General features: G+C 38.6%; 1 protein-coding gene across 1 annotated transcript in view; it reads right to left on the bottom strand.

Annotated features, from left to right (window-relative positions):
• Positions 1–11,090: 11,090 nt before the first annotated feature.
• The window catches only part of STK3 (serine/threonine kinase 3), a 264,867-nt gene continuing 262,934 nt past the window's right edge, over positions 11,091–13,023 (bottom strand). The window contains exon 11 of the mRNA XM_046642576.1: positions 11,091–12,445. Coding sequence (XP_046498532.1) covers positions 12,287–12,445 — 159 coding nt within the window. The 3' untranslated portion in view covers positions 11,091–12,286. The remainder of the gene's footprint in view (positions 12,446–13,023) is intronic.

Genomic DNA, 13,023 nt, shown 5'->3' with positions numbered 1-13,023 from the left:
CTGCACGAAAATTCTAGGTCAGACGTTTCCTAGCTGTGAGAACTTGGTTAAGTAACATCATCTTTTAAAACATTTGTCTTTCAGTATAAGGATGATGATGATGATGATGATGTTAATAGCTAACATTCACTAAGCACTGTTCTGAGAGCTTGACATGTATTCATGCATTTAATTTTCCCAACAACCCTATAAAATGAGTTCTATTATTATTCCCACGTTGTAGATGAGGATACTAAAACAGAGAGGGCTTAAATAGCTAAGTAGCCAAGGCCACAACAAGAATTTACGTTACAGAAATGGTCATGTAAGAAAGTGCCAGGCACAGAGTCAGTGCTCAGAAATGTTGATTCCTTTTCAGGAGTCCTTACCAGTTCTGGTGTGTATAGTCTACGTAACAAGAGCTTCCTGTGTGCCAGGCACTGAGTCTTATAGTTATAGTCTCATTTCAGTCTTCACTACAACAACAGAAGGTAGATACTTTTTAAATGTATTTTTAGTGGCATTTATTTCTAAGTATAAGTTGAATATGATTGTCGTAAGAACTCAAACTTTATAGGGAGAACTCAAAACTCACATGACCCTTCAACTTCAGCCTCCTCCCTGGAGTAACTGCTGTTATTGCATTGGTGTATATCCTTCCAGAATTTTCTATGAATTTATATACAGATCTTTATACCTGGAGAATTGAAGAGTAGTTTTGTAGATTGCTCCATTCTGGAAATGCCTCAATGTCACTCAGATTCTTTCCCATGGCAGTTCATAAAAATCAGCCTCATCTTTTTAGCTGCTCCTAGCATTCCATGGTATGGTTGTAGCAGAGTTTATTTAACCATCCTCCTCTGATGGTCAGTTAGTGAGGCGAGTAATATTATCTTCATTTGGGGGCTGGGCACCTTGTCTAAGGCCACCCAACTGTAAAGTGGCAGAGCTGGGCTCCCGTCCACTTCTACCTGGCTCCAAGGCCAACAGTCATAACCGTTATAGTATGAATTAACACGAACATAAAGCTTTGCTTTAAAGTCAGATGGAAACTCAGCAGTTACTGAGCGCATTCATTTGTTCAGCCTACATTTATCGAGCATCTGCTATGTGCCATAACAAGTAGTGGAGAATCCCTTCCTTGATGTTTCTCCTCTCTTGACTTCTAGCTTCCCCTCATACCTCCTTGCCTATTATAAAATCTGTTGGCCAGTCTTCTTGCTCTGCCTACCCCCAGGGTTTTAGGTCCTCTCGCCTGTCCCTCTCACTTGGCACAGCCTCCATGGTTCTTTTTGCTTAATCTTCTACGTGACAACAGAAGTCTTCATTTCCAGGTCTACCTCTCTCATCAAATTCCAGACTCAAGTTTCCAACTGCCTCCAGGATGCCTACTCCTGGGTATGTCATAGGCACCTAAAATTCAACACGTCCAAATCTGAATTCATTATCCTACTCCTCAAATCCACTCCTATTCTAACGAACTGTGTCACTGTTTTGAGGTGGCCCAAACTGGGGTCCTCAGGTCTGCCTTTAACCCCTCACTCTTTTTTTTATCCCCCAACTCCATTTAGTTGGCCAGCTCCACTGGTTCAATCTCCCAAATAGTTCTTGGATTTGCCCTCTCCCTCCATTGCCAGTCCCATCATAATTCAAGCCCTCAGCCCCTTTCCCTGGGCTAGCACAAAGACCTCCCCCTCTCCAGTTCTCTGAGCTCCCAAAACACCTGATCCGTTGCTCTGTTAGCCCTCATCTCAGCACCCTGAGATTACAGGGGTTTTGAGTTGAGGTATGGACCATGTTCCAATCCTCTGAATATGCCTGGCACATAAGTGTCTAGAATGCAGTTAGTCTCCCTGAATGTTTGCTGAATGAATGTTAGCACCAATGACGTTTCCAAAAATGCTAGATCAAAACCCCAAGGTGCTGAGCCAGCCCTGATGGCCTAGTGGTTAAAGTTCAGCGCTCTCACCACTTCAGTGGTCCAGGTTCATTTTCCCATCTCGGAACCACACCACCCAACTGTCAATTGCCATGCTGTGGTGGCAGCTCACATAGAAGAACTAGAAAGACTTACAAGTGGAATATACAACCATGCACTGGGGCATTGGGGAGGGGAAAAAACCAAAAAACCAAAAAAACCAAAAAACACCAAAGTGCCTTACTTAAGGCCCTCTACTTTTACATCAAGGTTTTGGAGAAAGAGTAGGAATAGGACAAAGCAGAATTCCTGGCTCCTACGCCTGAACGTGTCGTCAAGCTGAGAATTTCTTACCATTAAACTCATTCCTCAAGTTGGCACTTTAGGAACATAATAAATAATATCTTTTTCATTACCTTTGTGTGGTGGTGATTGTAGGTCTGTCATCAATCCTGGGAGTTTGCATATCAATCAGGCAAATAGTAAATTTATAAAATAAAAAATAGAGTTGGTAGCAAAATATATATTATTGCTCTCACTTTACTGCATTGTAAGTACATTTTTCTTTTCTCAACACATCAATTGAAGATTTTATTTTATAAAGCACTTTTTAGTACTGTGCTCGGTTCCTCATGATGCAGGAAGTCCTAAGACTATTCTGAAAAACATAGATATCCGTTCCTTTTCATACAGATTTCTGTACCATTGACAATAGAATTATAGGAACAAAAGTTAAACTGTCTCATAGCTAAAGCAAAAAACCAAAATATTCCATTTTCATACTTCAGTGAAGCAGATATGATGTCTCAGTCTGTTTTGTGTGAATTGAAGGGTCTGGAACTCCAGAGATGTGGCCATTTTCACTACATAATGACAACAAGGAAGCTCATGTGTCGTCCTTTAGAGACCATTCACTCAGGCCTTATAACACAGTTGGATGCAGGGAACACAGCAGTATTTGTCACCTGAATTTTCACATTCAATTGGAAACTTATTTGTTCAAGAGCAAAATAAATGCCTTACAAGGTTCCAAAGTACTGGATACCAGATGATCTAACTCAGGTTTGGAAGATGACACAAATTTGCACATTTTGTGAATGTCAGGCCTATTCTCATGAAAGCAGTCTGCTTTCATTTCTTTCCCTACATCTTTGTTCATTCATTTATCTTCTTATCCACCCATCCAGTAAATACTGAATGACACTGGAGACACAGTGATGAGCAAAATAGACACAATCCATGTCCTCACGGAGACAAGCAAGGGCTTTTAGCACTTAAAAATTTGGTTTCTAAGATTTCTTAGCCGTTTGCCTAAAACCAAAATTTAAATCACATTTCTCTCACGTGTGCACCATCCATCATTCAACAGCGTTTATTAAGCATTGCTATGTCAGGGCCTGTCCTGGTGCTACAGAGATGAGGAAACCCCGGGCACAGTCCTGGCCCTCAGACAGCTTAGCCAGTGAGAGAGACAGAAGAACAAGTAGATACTATGAGGCATCACGGAAAGTGCAGCGATAGCGATGTACGTCTGGGCACACACAGCGGGTATCCCTGAGCTGAGCTGACAGAATGAGGAGAAGCTGGCCACTTCACTCTCAGGAGGGGTGGGCAGGAACAGAGGTAGGTTACTTGAAGGGGTGTTGAGAGCAGAGAAGAGAGGCAGGCAGGGCCTGGTCTTAGAGGGCCATGTTCGCTTTAATAAACTGTATCCTGCAGGTGATGGAATCCATTGCATATGGGATTAATGGTGCCAGCAGATGGTGGTGGGGTTGGTTTAAGAGGAACAAGCCTGGAGCAGAGACAGTTAAGGGGCTGCCGCAATGGTCTAGGCAGGAAATGAAGAAAACCTGAGGGTCAGAGGAGAGAGAATGTAGATGAGGACACAGATTTGAGAACTCTTTGGAAACCTGAGCTGGCAGAGGGATGGTGTGGGACAATGAAGATTCAAGGACTTCCAGGTTTCCAGCACTGCGCCTGGATGGAAGATGGTAGCACCAACTGGACAGAAAATACAGGGGGAACAGTGTTTGGTCATGTTGAACTTGAGGGATGTGTGTGACATCAAGAATGCCTGGGTAATTTTTTATTTTATTTTATTTTGAGGAAGATTAGCCCTGAGCTAACATCTGCTGCCAATCCTCCTCCTTTTGCTGAGGAAGACTGGCCCTGAGCTCACATCTGTGCCCATCTTCCTCTACTTTCTATGTGGGACGCCTACCACAGCATGGCTTGCCAAGCGGTGCCGTGTCCGCACCCGGGCTCTGAACCAGCGAACCCTGGGCTGTGGAAGCAGAGCCTGTGCACTTAACCGCTGCACCACCAGGCTGGCCCCTGACTGGATAAGTTTTAAGGAGAAGTCTAGGCTGAAGGCAAGCATTTCAGAGCCATTAGCGTATAGGTGTTTACTGAATTGGGTATGATGCCATTTACAAATATTGAAAACACCATAGAAGACAGATCTGCAAAAGTCATCCCTGTATTTACTCTGAGAATCTTGATAATGAATACTGATACTGAGTTGAATATTGATGGTGTGCTTTCCCACGGGTGTCCTTAGAGAGACTCTTCTTATCTGAGTACTACGAATAGTTGGGTTTCTTCTGAGCAACACAGTATGCTTTTATCTTTTTATTTTCCTGAAGTTAAAAAACTTTTATCTATAATGTATTGATTTTCTTAAAGCTTATGATTCAATGGTTTTTAATACAGTCACAGTATTATGCAACCATGACCACAATCAATCTTAGAACATTTTTATTACCCCCAAAAGGAACCCCGTACTCATTATTTCATTCTTTTTTATTACTGAACCATCTTCCCTGGTATGGACATACTATACTTTATTTATCCATTCATAAGTTGATGAATGCTTTTATCTTATAGACCAGCAATGTCTAATAGGTTTATAATGTGGACCACAGATGTGAGCCACATATGTAATTTTAAATTTTCTAGTAGCTTCATTTAAAAAAGTAAACAGGTGAAATTAATTTTAATACGATATTTTAACACAATATATTCCAAATATTATTTCAGAATATGTAATAAATATTAAAAATTATTAATGAGATATTCTACATTTTATTTGGTACTAAGTCTTTGAAATACAGTATGCATTTTATACTCACAGCTCAACTCAATTTGGCCTAGCCACATTTCAAGTGCTAGTAGCTACCACATTGGATAGCACAGTTAGACAACGTAAATGGTTTTTGGTTTCCTTCTTCACTTTGGCTTCTAGGAAGTTTTGAACCAAATTTTTCCATTAATGTGATTCATGGCTCCAAATTGGTTCTCTACTTTTGTTTTCCCTTTGTTTTATCTTGTCTCATTTGTTTTTAATTTATTCTACTTTGTTATACTTTATGATTCCTCCTCTGTAAATTGCCTTAAAGGTGGAAAAATGCTGAAGTTCTTGAGAAGAAAACTGCTGACAAAAAGAAGATAAACTTTTCACTCGTGGCACATAGCTAGTGAATTGATTTGAGGAATTGAGTTCAAGCCCTTTAGATGCTGCTGCTAAACCTCTACCCACCTTTCTCTGGCCCCTTTGCCCTAAACCCAAGCTCAGCAAGCTTCTGCAGACATCATTTCTTCTAGATACTTATCAAATAATAGAAATGAGTACAGCTGAGTGTGACTGGTAGACATAGGCACTAGGAAATACGCCAGATATTACTTGGAATTAATTTATTTGGAAAACAGTCAGTGATTTGGAAAAACAAAAAAAAAACAGATAACATGATCCTGTGACCTCCTAAACTGCAGGATAGAGAGCAAATAAGACAAATGATCCTCAATGCATTTTTACCAAATGCTCTGATTGTGTAACGAACTTTCTCAGAGACTGACGGTATGCTGAACATTCTTCCTCCTCTGACAGCCTTTCTATCTGCATGCTTCTCCCTCCCCACAGTGCCCCTTGCCCCCCCCCCCGCCTTCCCAAGCCTTCCTCCATTCCTGCTTTCACGGGGCTTCATTGCTATCTTTCTTATTGCACTTGCCACGCTCGGGTGTCTACATCCTGCACCAGGCGATAAGCACCAGCTCTTGGGCAGGAACCATGTCGCCTTCATGTCTGTATTTCCACGCGTAGCATGGAAGCCGGCATGCAGTTGGTGCTCAATAGATGTTTGTTGATAAGTAAAGAAAGTGCAAGGCACTGGGGCTCTCTGGGCCAGGCAGTGTGCTAAGGGCTTTCCGTGCATGTCTCATTCACTTTTCACAATCTTCTGAGGTTGTTCTCCGTTTGATAAAGAAGGTGAGACTTATGGGGAAGTTAAATAATTCACCCAAGGTCACGAAGCAAGTTATCTGGCAGAGCTTCAAAGACACCTAGCTTCGAGGAATTCCCGTCTGTTAAGGAGAAAAGCTTTCTTGTCTTTCTATACAAGAAACTAAAAAAATGAATTTGCTTCAAATTGGACACAGTAAGGACAGGCCTTTTGTGCCAGAAGCAGTTGTTACTTCCTTACAGCCAAGTTAAAAAAGGTTACTATAGACAAATATTGTGTATATTTGTATACATTGTATATATTTGCTGTCACTGCTTTGGATAAATGTCAGGGAAATGTGCAACACATCAGCATTCACTGAATGAGAATAAAAAGCTAGCAACCCTTAGATTTGTGTGAAATTGAAATAATTTTGCATTAAGAACTTTAAAAAATTGTTTGGACTTCCGTGATTGCTCACCACACTCAAATTCTGAATCATACCCCAAACTACTACTTACTTGTTAAGGCAATTTACCCTCAAAATCAAAAAGCCTTGCCGAAACTTGTTAAGGCTTAGGTTCATTAGTCCATTAATAACAGTCTCCAATATGAGGTATAGTTTTCAAAGACCACATTCTAAGCACATAAACTAATTTATGGTCATCAGCTGGTGTGTTTCTAAAATAAACTTCTATATACTTTCTGAAAGGTCAACAGAGAAGGAACTCATGAGTTTGCACATTGAGTCATTAATAATGAAACAATTCTGCGTTTCAGATTCCTCAGTGCATCTTGTTTAACATCGAAGACTTCAGTTCCAAGTGTTATTATGTCTTCTCATTTGAATATTTTTGCTAAGAATATTTTCCTTTTACATAGGAAAGAAAGCTGTCATGGAATAAATGGAAGGCTGAAAAGACATGCAGCTGCAGGACTGCCCCCATCCAGCACGCTCTGTATACACTGGAACATTAGAAAGAGAATATTTAAAAGCTGAGAGCTTTAGTATCAGGTTTTATTTAGCTTCCAGTCAACTAATTACAGTTCACCTTGAAAAGTTCTATAAAAATTTAAAAGACAACTAGTTGCTTGGTATAAACAAAGGCAGGCACTGGATTTTCAACTAGAAAAATTTTAGAACTCATTAGCTTTTACTGCTTTCTCATGAAATAGAATAGAAATGTTTTTCTATGGAGGAAATGTTGGGTATGACACTTTTGTAATTTTGGGTTAAAATTGTCATTTCTATCATGCTAAAAACACCTATTTCCCTTTGCTCTCTTCTATTTCTTTTTTTCCTCATATCCTTCTCTTTTCATTGAGAATACGAAGTGACTTATGACTACAATAAAAGTGGAAAAATATCAAGAGGTACATAAGCTTTTTTGAGGGATTCTGATCAACTGGCTGATCTGGGGCTGGAAAGTATGGCACGTGCTTCGTCAGCCTAAATCAGTTTTCGTGTGAATGTGGTTTCAACAGGTTGCTGAGGGCAGGTGTGAGGGCCAAGGGCATTATGGTGCTCTCTCTTTCTTGGCTCCTTCCCCAAGAGGAAGGACAGTGGTTATCTCAAGGCTCTAGGAACCTCATACCTTAGAGATCCGTTTCCCCCCTGGTGGTAATACTCACACGTGGAAGATTCCAGCAGGGTTCTAGGTCTAGGACCTCAACAACAAATCCCCTTGACACATATTACCATATCTGACACCTACAAGAATCCTAATGAAAAGATACAAAAATTACATGGTAAGTACAGTGGAAGGACTCATACCTCCAGATATTTCCTTTCTTTCTCTTTTTAAAAATCTTTTCTGTTTTTATAAGTATAGGATCGGGGAAATGTTAAGTATGCAGACCACAGAATTTCACAAAGCTATTAACTATAGATTTGATTTTGAGTTTCCTGGGACCAAAGCAAATTGGGAAACCCAGTAAATTACCTGATTCATATTTTAAGGACCAAGAAAGCTAAAACTTTAGTAAAACAAGACTTTAGGGGCATAAATTTGAAATTTTCTGATGCGTCTTCACAAATGGGGCCATAGATATTGGCCTCTAAATATCCCTAAAATAGAAAGGATAGTCTTAAAGACTCAGCAGATGCTCAAAAACTGGTTATTATTATTGTTGTTGTACTGCGATTACCTGGATATAAGGAAAGAGACTAGCCTATATAATTAATGATGACAATTTTGTTGTTTGACCTAATTACATTCAATGAAACTTTATTTACTACCATTTATGGCTAATATCCTGGTAAGCATTGTGGGGAAACAAGATGGAGGATAAACATAAAGTCTCTGCTTTCAGGAAGTTTGCAATCCAGTAGGAAGATAAATCAAATAATTACAATAGAGTTTGGAAGCAGTTTGGTTTGGTGAAGAAAGGGCTCAAACGAAGCAACAATGCAAGATGAGGTCATAAACGTCAGTCAGGCCATGTAGCAGGTCTTGAATGCCAGGAGGCATAGTTCATTCTTAACTTGGTAGACGAAGTTCTGTAAGCAGAAGAGTGACCAAAAAAACAAGAATATTAATTTAGGGAGCTCACTCAAGTGAAAAACATGGTAGCAGGGAGTCCTGCTAACGGTACGGTCCAGTGTGAGAAGAGCCTAGACTTGGAGCTGTTTTTCTAAGATTAGTAGAAGAATTGAGCTGGTCATCAGCTTTCTCTCTCGGGGTCTTTTCGTGCCTCAGGGAAGTAGTTGGCTGAGGTTGAAGGTGTTTTGGGTGGATGTGGAACAGGGAGAAGCTGACTGACTCCCTGGAGGAAAGCCATGATTCAGTGGCATCAGACTACTCAGCTAAGGCATACAAACACCCTTGGGTCCAGATCTCATCAGACTGCTCAAACAGCAGAGAAAAGTAGTTCTCTCAGACCCCAGATTACTGGGTTTTGGGACCAAAAAAAGAGTATCTAGTACTCCAAAATAGCATTTTGATGGAATATCTAATTAAATGCCTGTGCCTAATAACAGTTTAGTAATGCAATGTAACTTCAATTATTTTTTTAAAAATATTTTATTTAGAATGTTACATCATTAGTATTTTCAGGATTTATTTTAATCATTAATCTTTAACATACAGGACAGGAAACGAAAATGGCATTCCTATTGAATGCTAATGTGTCAGTAATTTGAAAAGATTTCCTGTGACAAAGTTGAAAACTTCTTATTAATGTATTATATAATTTCCGCTAGAGAAGCTACTTATCCTTCAGTGGGTAGAGAGTGATTTTAAACCTTGGGGATGTATACAGTAAATAAGCAGAGAAAAAAGAGAAAAGCATGTAAGTAATATATGTAAGGTTGTTTAGCATAGTGTCCCCAATAACAGATGACATTATTTTGAAATCCATCTAGATAAACACATTTTCTTCTCCAATTTATACTGAGCAACTTAGCTCAAATTTTGAACATAAAACTGTACTAAAATAAGCTAAGTGTATTACAAATGTGTAGAAATGAGTCATTTAAGTTCATTAAATCAAAGAAAAAACTTTCTCACCTACAGGACAACATATACAACGATGCTGGCTCTTATGCAAGATGAAACCCTCTGTCAGCTTGAATTACCCTTACAATATTGTAGTCATCAAAGGATGAGGGCATACACAAAGTACACTTATCTAGGAACATTCTCAGCAACCAAGGTTAAAATAATAAGAGACTTCTTCTTAAACTAGAAAACTCTCTTTCTTAAACATGATTAATCAAGGCTTCCCTAGACTTGAAGGTTTCCTTCATGGCTTTTGGTTCTTCAAAACTTATCATAAGTTCCTTTATTGGATGTGGGGCAGAGAGTGAGAAAATAGGAAAAATTTTAAAACAAATTATCTTAAAATTTTCTGGAGCATCCTACGGCTCTAAAATAAAACACTGCCAATTATTCTTCATTCTCTTAAATATATGTTTATATATATATTCAAATAGACATAACAATGGGGTATTAAAGACTATTTATATAAAAATTACAATGTGACTGGGATATTCGATATTTACGGTTAAAAGGAGGACTCTTGTTGAGACTGAATTAGTAAGACTGGTTAACAGGCCTCACTGAATTAATTTGCATAAATTTTCTAATTTAGCAAACTGGAGAGAAATCATCTTCATAGGTTTCTTGTCATTTCATGTAGGTGGTTTTACTTGGATGATAGCAAATCAGTCATTTGATTCCATCAAATTAGGCAAGATATTAAGGTTACCAAAAAGAAAAACAATTAAGAAAGAAAAAAAAAGGCAGGGTGTTTGAGTTGATTGACTTATCTGACTGTCCCTACAGATTCCAATGAAGATGAAGCTGAAGCATATATTGCACACTCAGTCTTCATTTTTAACAACCTTTATAAATTTTTCAATATTTACCACTATTTTAACAATCTTATAATTTGTATCCAATTATACAATTTACTATTTGTAAGGACTCAGCAAAGCAGAGACAAATGTTATGTCAAGGCATTACCTGGGGCACAAAAGCCATTTTAAAAAGGAATAGAAGCTTTCCAGAGATACCACCCCTTCCGTGGCAGTCATTAGTGAACTTACCAGCAGTTCCCTTCTCTCTCCTCCTGGCACATGGTAAAGTCGCATTTCCCTGCTTCCTTGAAATTAGGAGTGGCCATGTGAGTAGTTTGGAATACCAGTTGTGGCTGACCTGACATGTGTCACTGCTGGCTGGAGCTAGTGTGAGACTTGTCAGTGTTCCTTCTCTTGCTGTGGTGACTACAAAATGTGGCAGATGGTGGAGGCTCCATCAGCGGGGTCCTTAGGTGTGCATGACAAAAGCAGGGCACCTTGCCAACCTGGGACTGGCATGGAGCGTGAGTGAGAAATAACTTGTATTACATTAAGCCACTGAAGTTTCAGGGTTGTTATCACTACATAATCTAGCCTGTCCTGACTAATAGTCCTTCCTGGCATGGAAAAGACAGAAGCCAGGTCATGAGTTTTAACAAAAGATAGAGATGAAATGTGCTGGGTGGCACAGTAAAATTTATTTGTCTTTATGATTTACACATAGTAATTAAACACAAAAGAACAAACACTGTCAAGATGGCCATATGGAAATGACTGGTCCCAGATTAATCACGCCAAGGTTCACTCAGCTTAGAAATGAATTTCTTTTTAATGGTTTTAATCTTTTTTTTTCATTCCTGAAGGCTTGCACAGTTCAGTGCAAATGTTTTCGCTGTTTTGTTATCGTCAGGCACATGATGTCTACCAATTCCCAGGAAATAAATGAAATCAACAAAAAAGTCCTGTGACAATTGAGCACATTTTCACAGAAATCAATTTGATGAGCTTATTAAGTTTGATACAGTTTAGTTATCAGACCTACACATGAAACATGAAACAATAATAACAAGTTATATTTGTCTTAAGAATTTATTTCTTTTAAAATATTTACCACACTTTTTTTGTGCAAGGGTTCCATTGATTTCTTTGGTTTTAAGCATTATAGCTCTGACCTAAATATATATAGTTCTATTGGTACCAAACATCAAAAATAGAAACATTAAACAAAATTTCAGAAGGTAAAAATGGAATTATTGCTTCAGTATAAAAAAGGCCTGGCCTGTCTGGGTACTGTTGCTATTACTGCCTTGCCTCTACTGGAGAACTATCCTGGACATCAAGGAGCGCACCCCGCGGCTCCCTGCTTAAAGCTAACTCGGCTGTACATTATCATCTATTACGAAGTCCCCACCTTCACCAAAGATATCCTGATCTTGTCCTTAAAAACAAAACGAAGTGAATTAGCATAAATAAATAAGTTTACCTAAGGGCATACAATAAATAGGCTACTAGATAAGAATAAAGAATATTGTAACATAAAGCCCTTCAGTGCTGTACAACTAAACAATAGCTTTGGATTTTCAAGGTCTCTAAATACAGCCTTGGTTTTATAACATACTTTTAGTGCTGGTATGCAGCTGACAGATACAGAGAAGAACACATTTCTGTTGTTTTCATCATTTAAAAATGAAAACACAGCAGATACAGTTGTAAATTCTACCTACCGGGGTATGTACCATCATCAGTTTTTGACTGCTGCCTAGTTGGAGAGCAAAAATCTTAGGAGATTAAAAAAAAAATGAGAAAATTCCTTCAATTCTTAGTGGTTTCTTGGTCTCCAGAATAGTTATAGAAACAGAGAAGAAATTTAACTCAAAAGTTTTGTTGCCTTCTTTTCTTCGCATCCATCGCATCCAGAATGGGCTGCCGTTTTGCTGTGTATCTTTGACGAAGCTCTTCTATTTCTCGTTCCATCATGGGATCCAGCGCTTTTAACCGCATCTGTAGTTCTTCTAAACTTAGATTTTTTAACTGGATATTAAAAAAAAAATGAAGCTATTAATATACTAAAGTCATCTACAATAGGTTAAAGTCTAATGAGCTTTAGCTTGAATATTTCAGCAAACTCTTTACATCTTGATCATCATCATCATCTATATTTCATCTTTGACATACAGTTCAACAATTAAAACAGGAATTCCTTCCATGAAGAACCAAGAAGCCACATCTTGCAAGAATCTCAACTGATTTGCAACAAAACAAGAAAAAATTCTGCTTTTAGCAAAGAGCAAATGAGAAAAATAAGCTGATGACATGTATCCGTTTAAAGAAAAAGGCAAAAAGACAAATCCACCACTGCCAACAAAGAGACTTTCAGGATATGTTCTGGATATATTCACTCTAATCTCTCACATCCTCGCCAGCTCTGGAGGGCTCCGATAATCATGAACACTTGCAGAGATCAACCAAGAATGTGACAAGATTGAATACAGGTTAAATTTACTGTTCTATCCTGCATTTTACCAAATGCTTAAATTTTAAGCACTCAGTTAATCAGAAAATTAAATTATCTAGAATAATTTTATCCCAAACATTTTGGTAAAACAGGG

Source organism: Equus quagga, chromosome 16 (genome assembly GCF_021613505.1).
Source record: "Equus quagga isolate Etosha38 chromosome 16, UCLA_HA_Equagga_1.0, whole genome shotgun sequence".
Classification (NCBI taxonomy): Eukaryota; Metazoa; Chordata; class Mammalia; order Perissodactyla; family Equidae; genus Equus; species Equus quagga.
The sequence above is the reverse complement of the archived record's forward strand: the minus strand, read 5'-3'. Positions and strand labels throughout refer to the sequence as shown.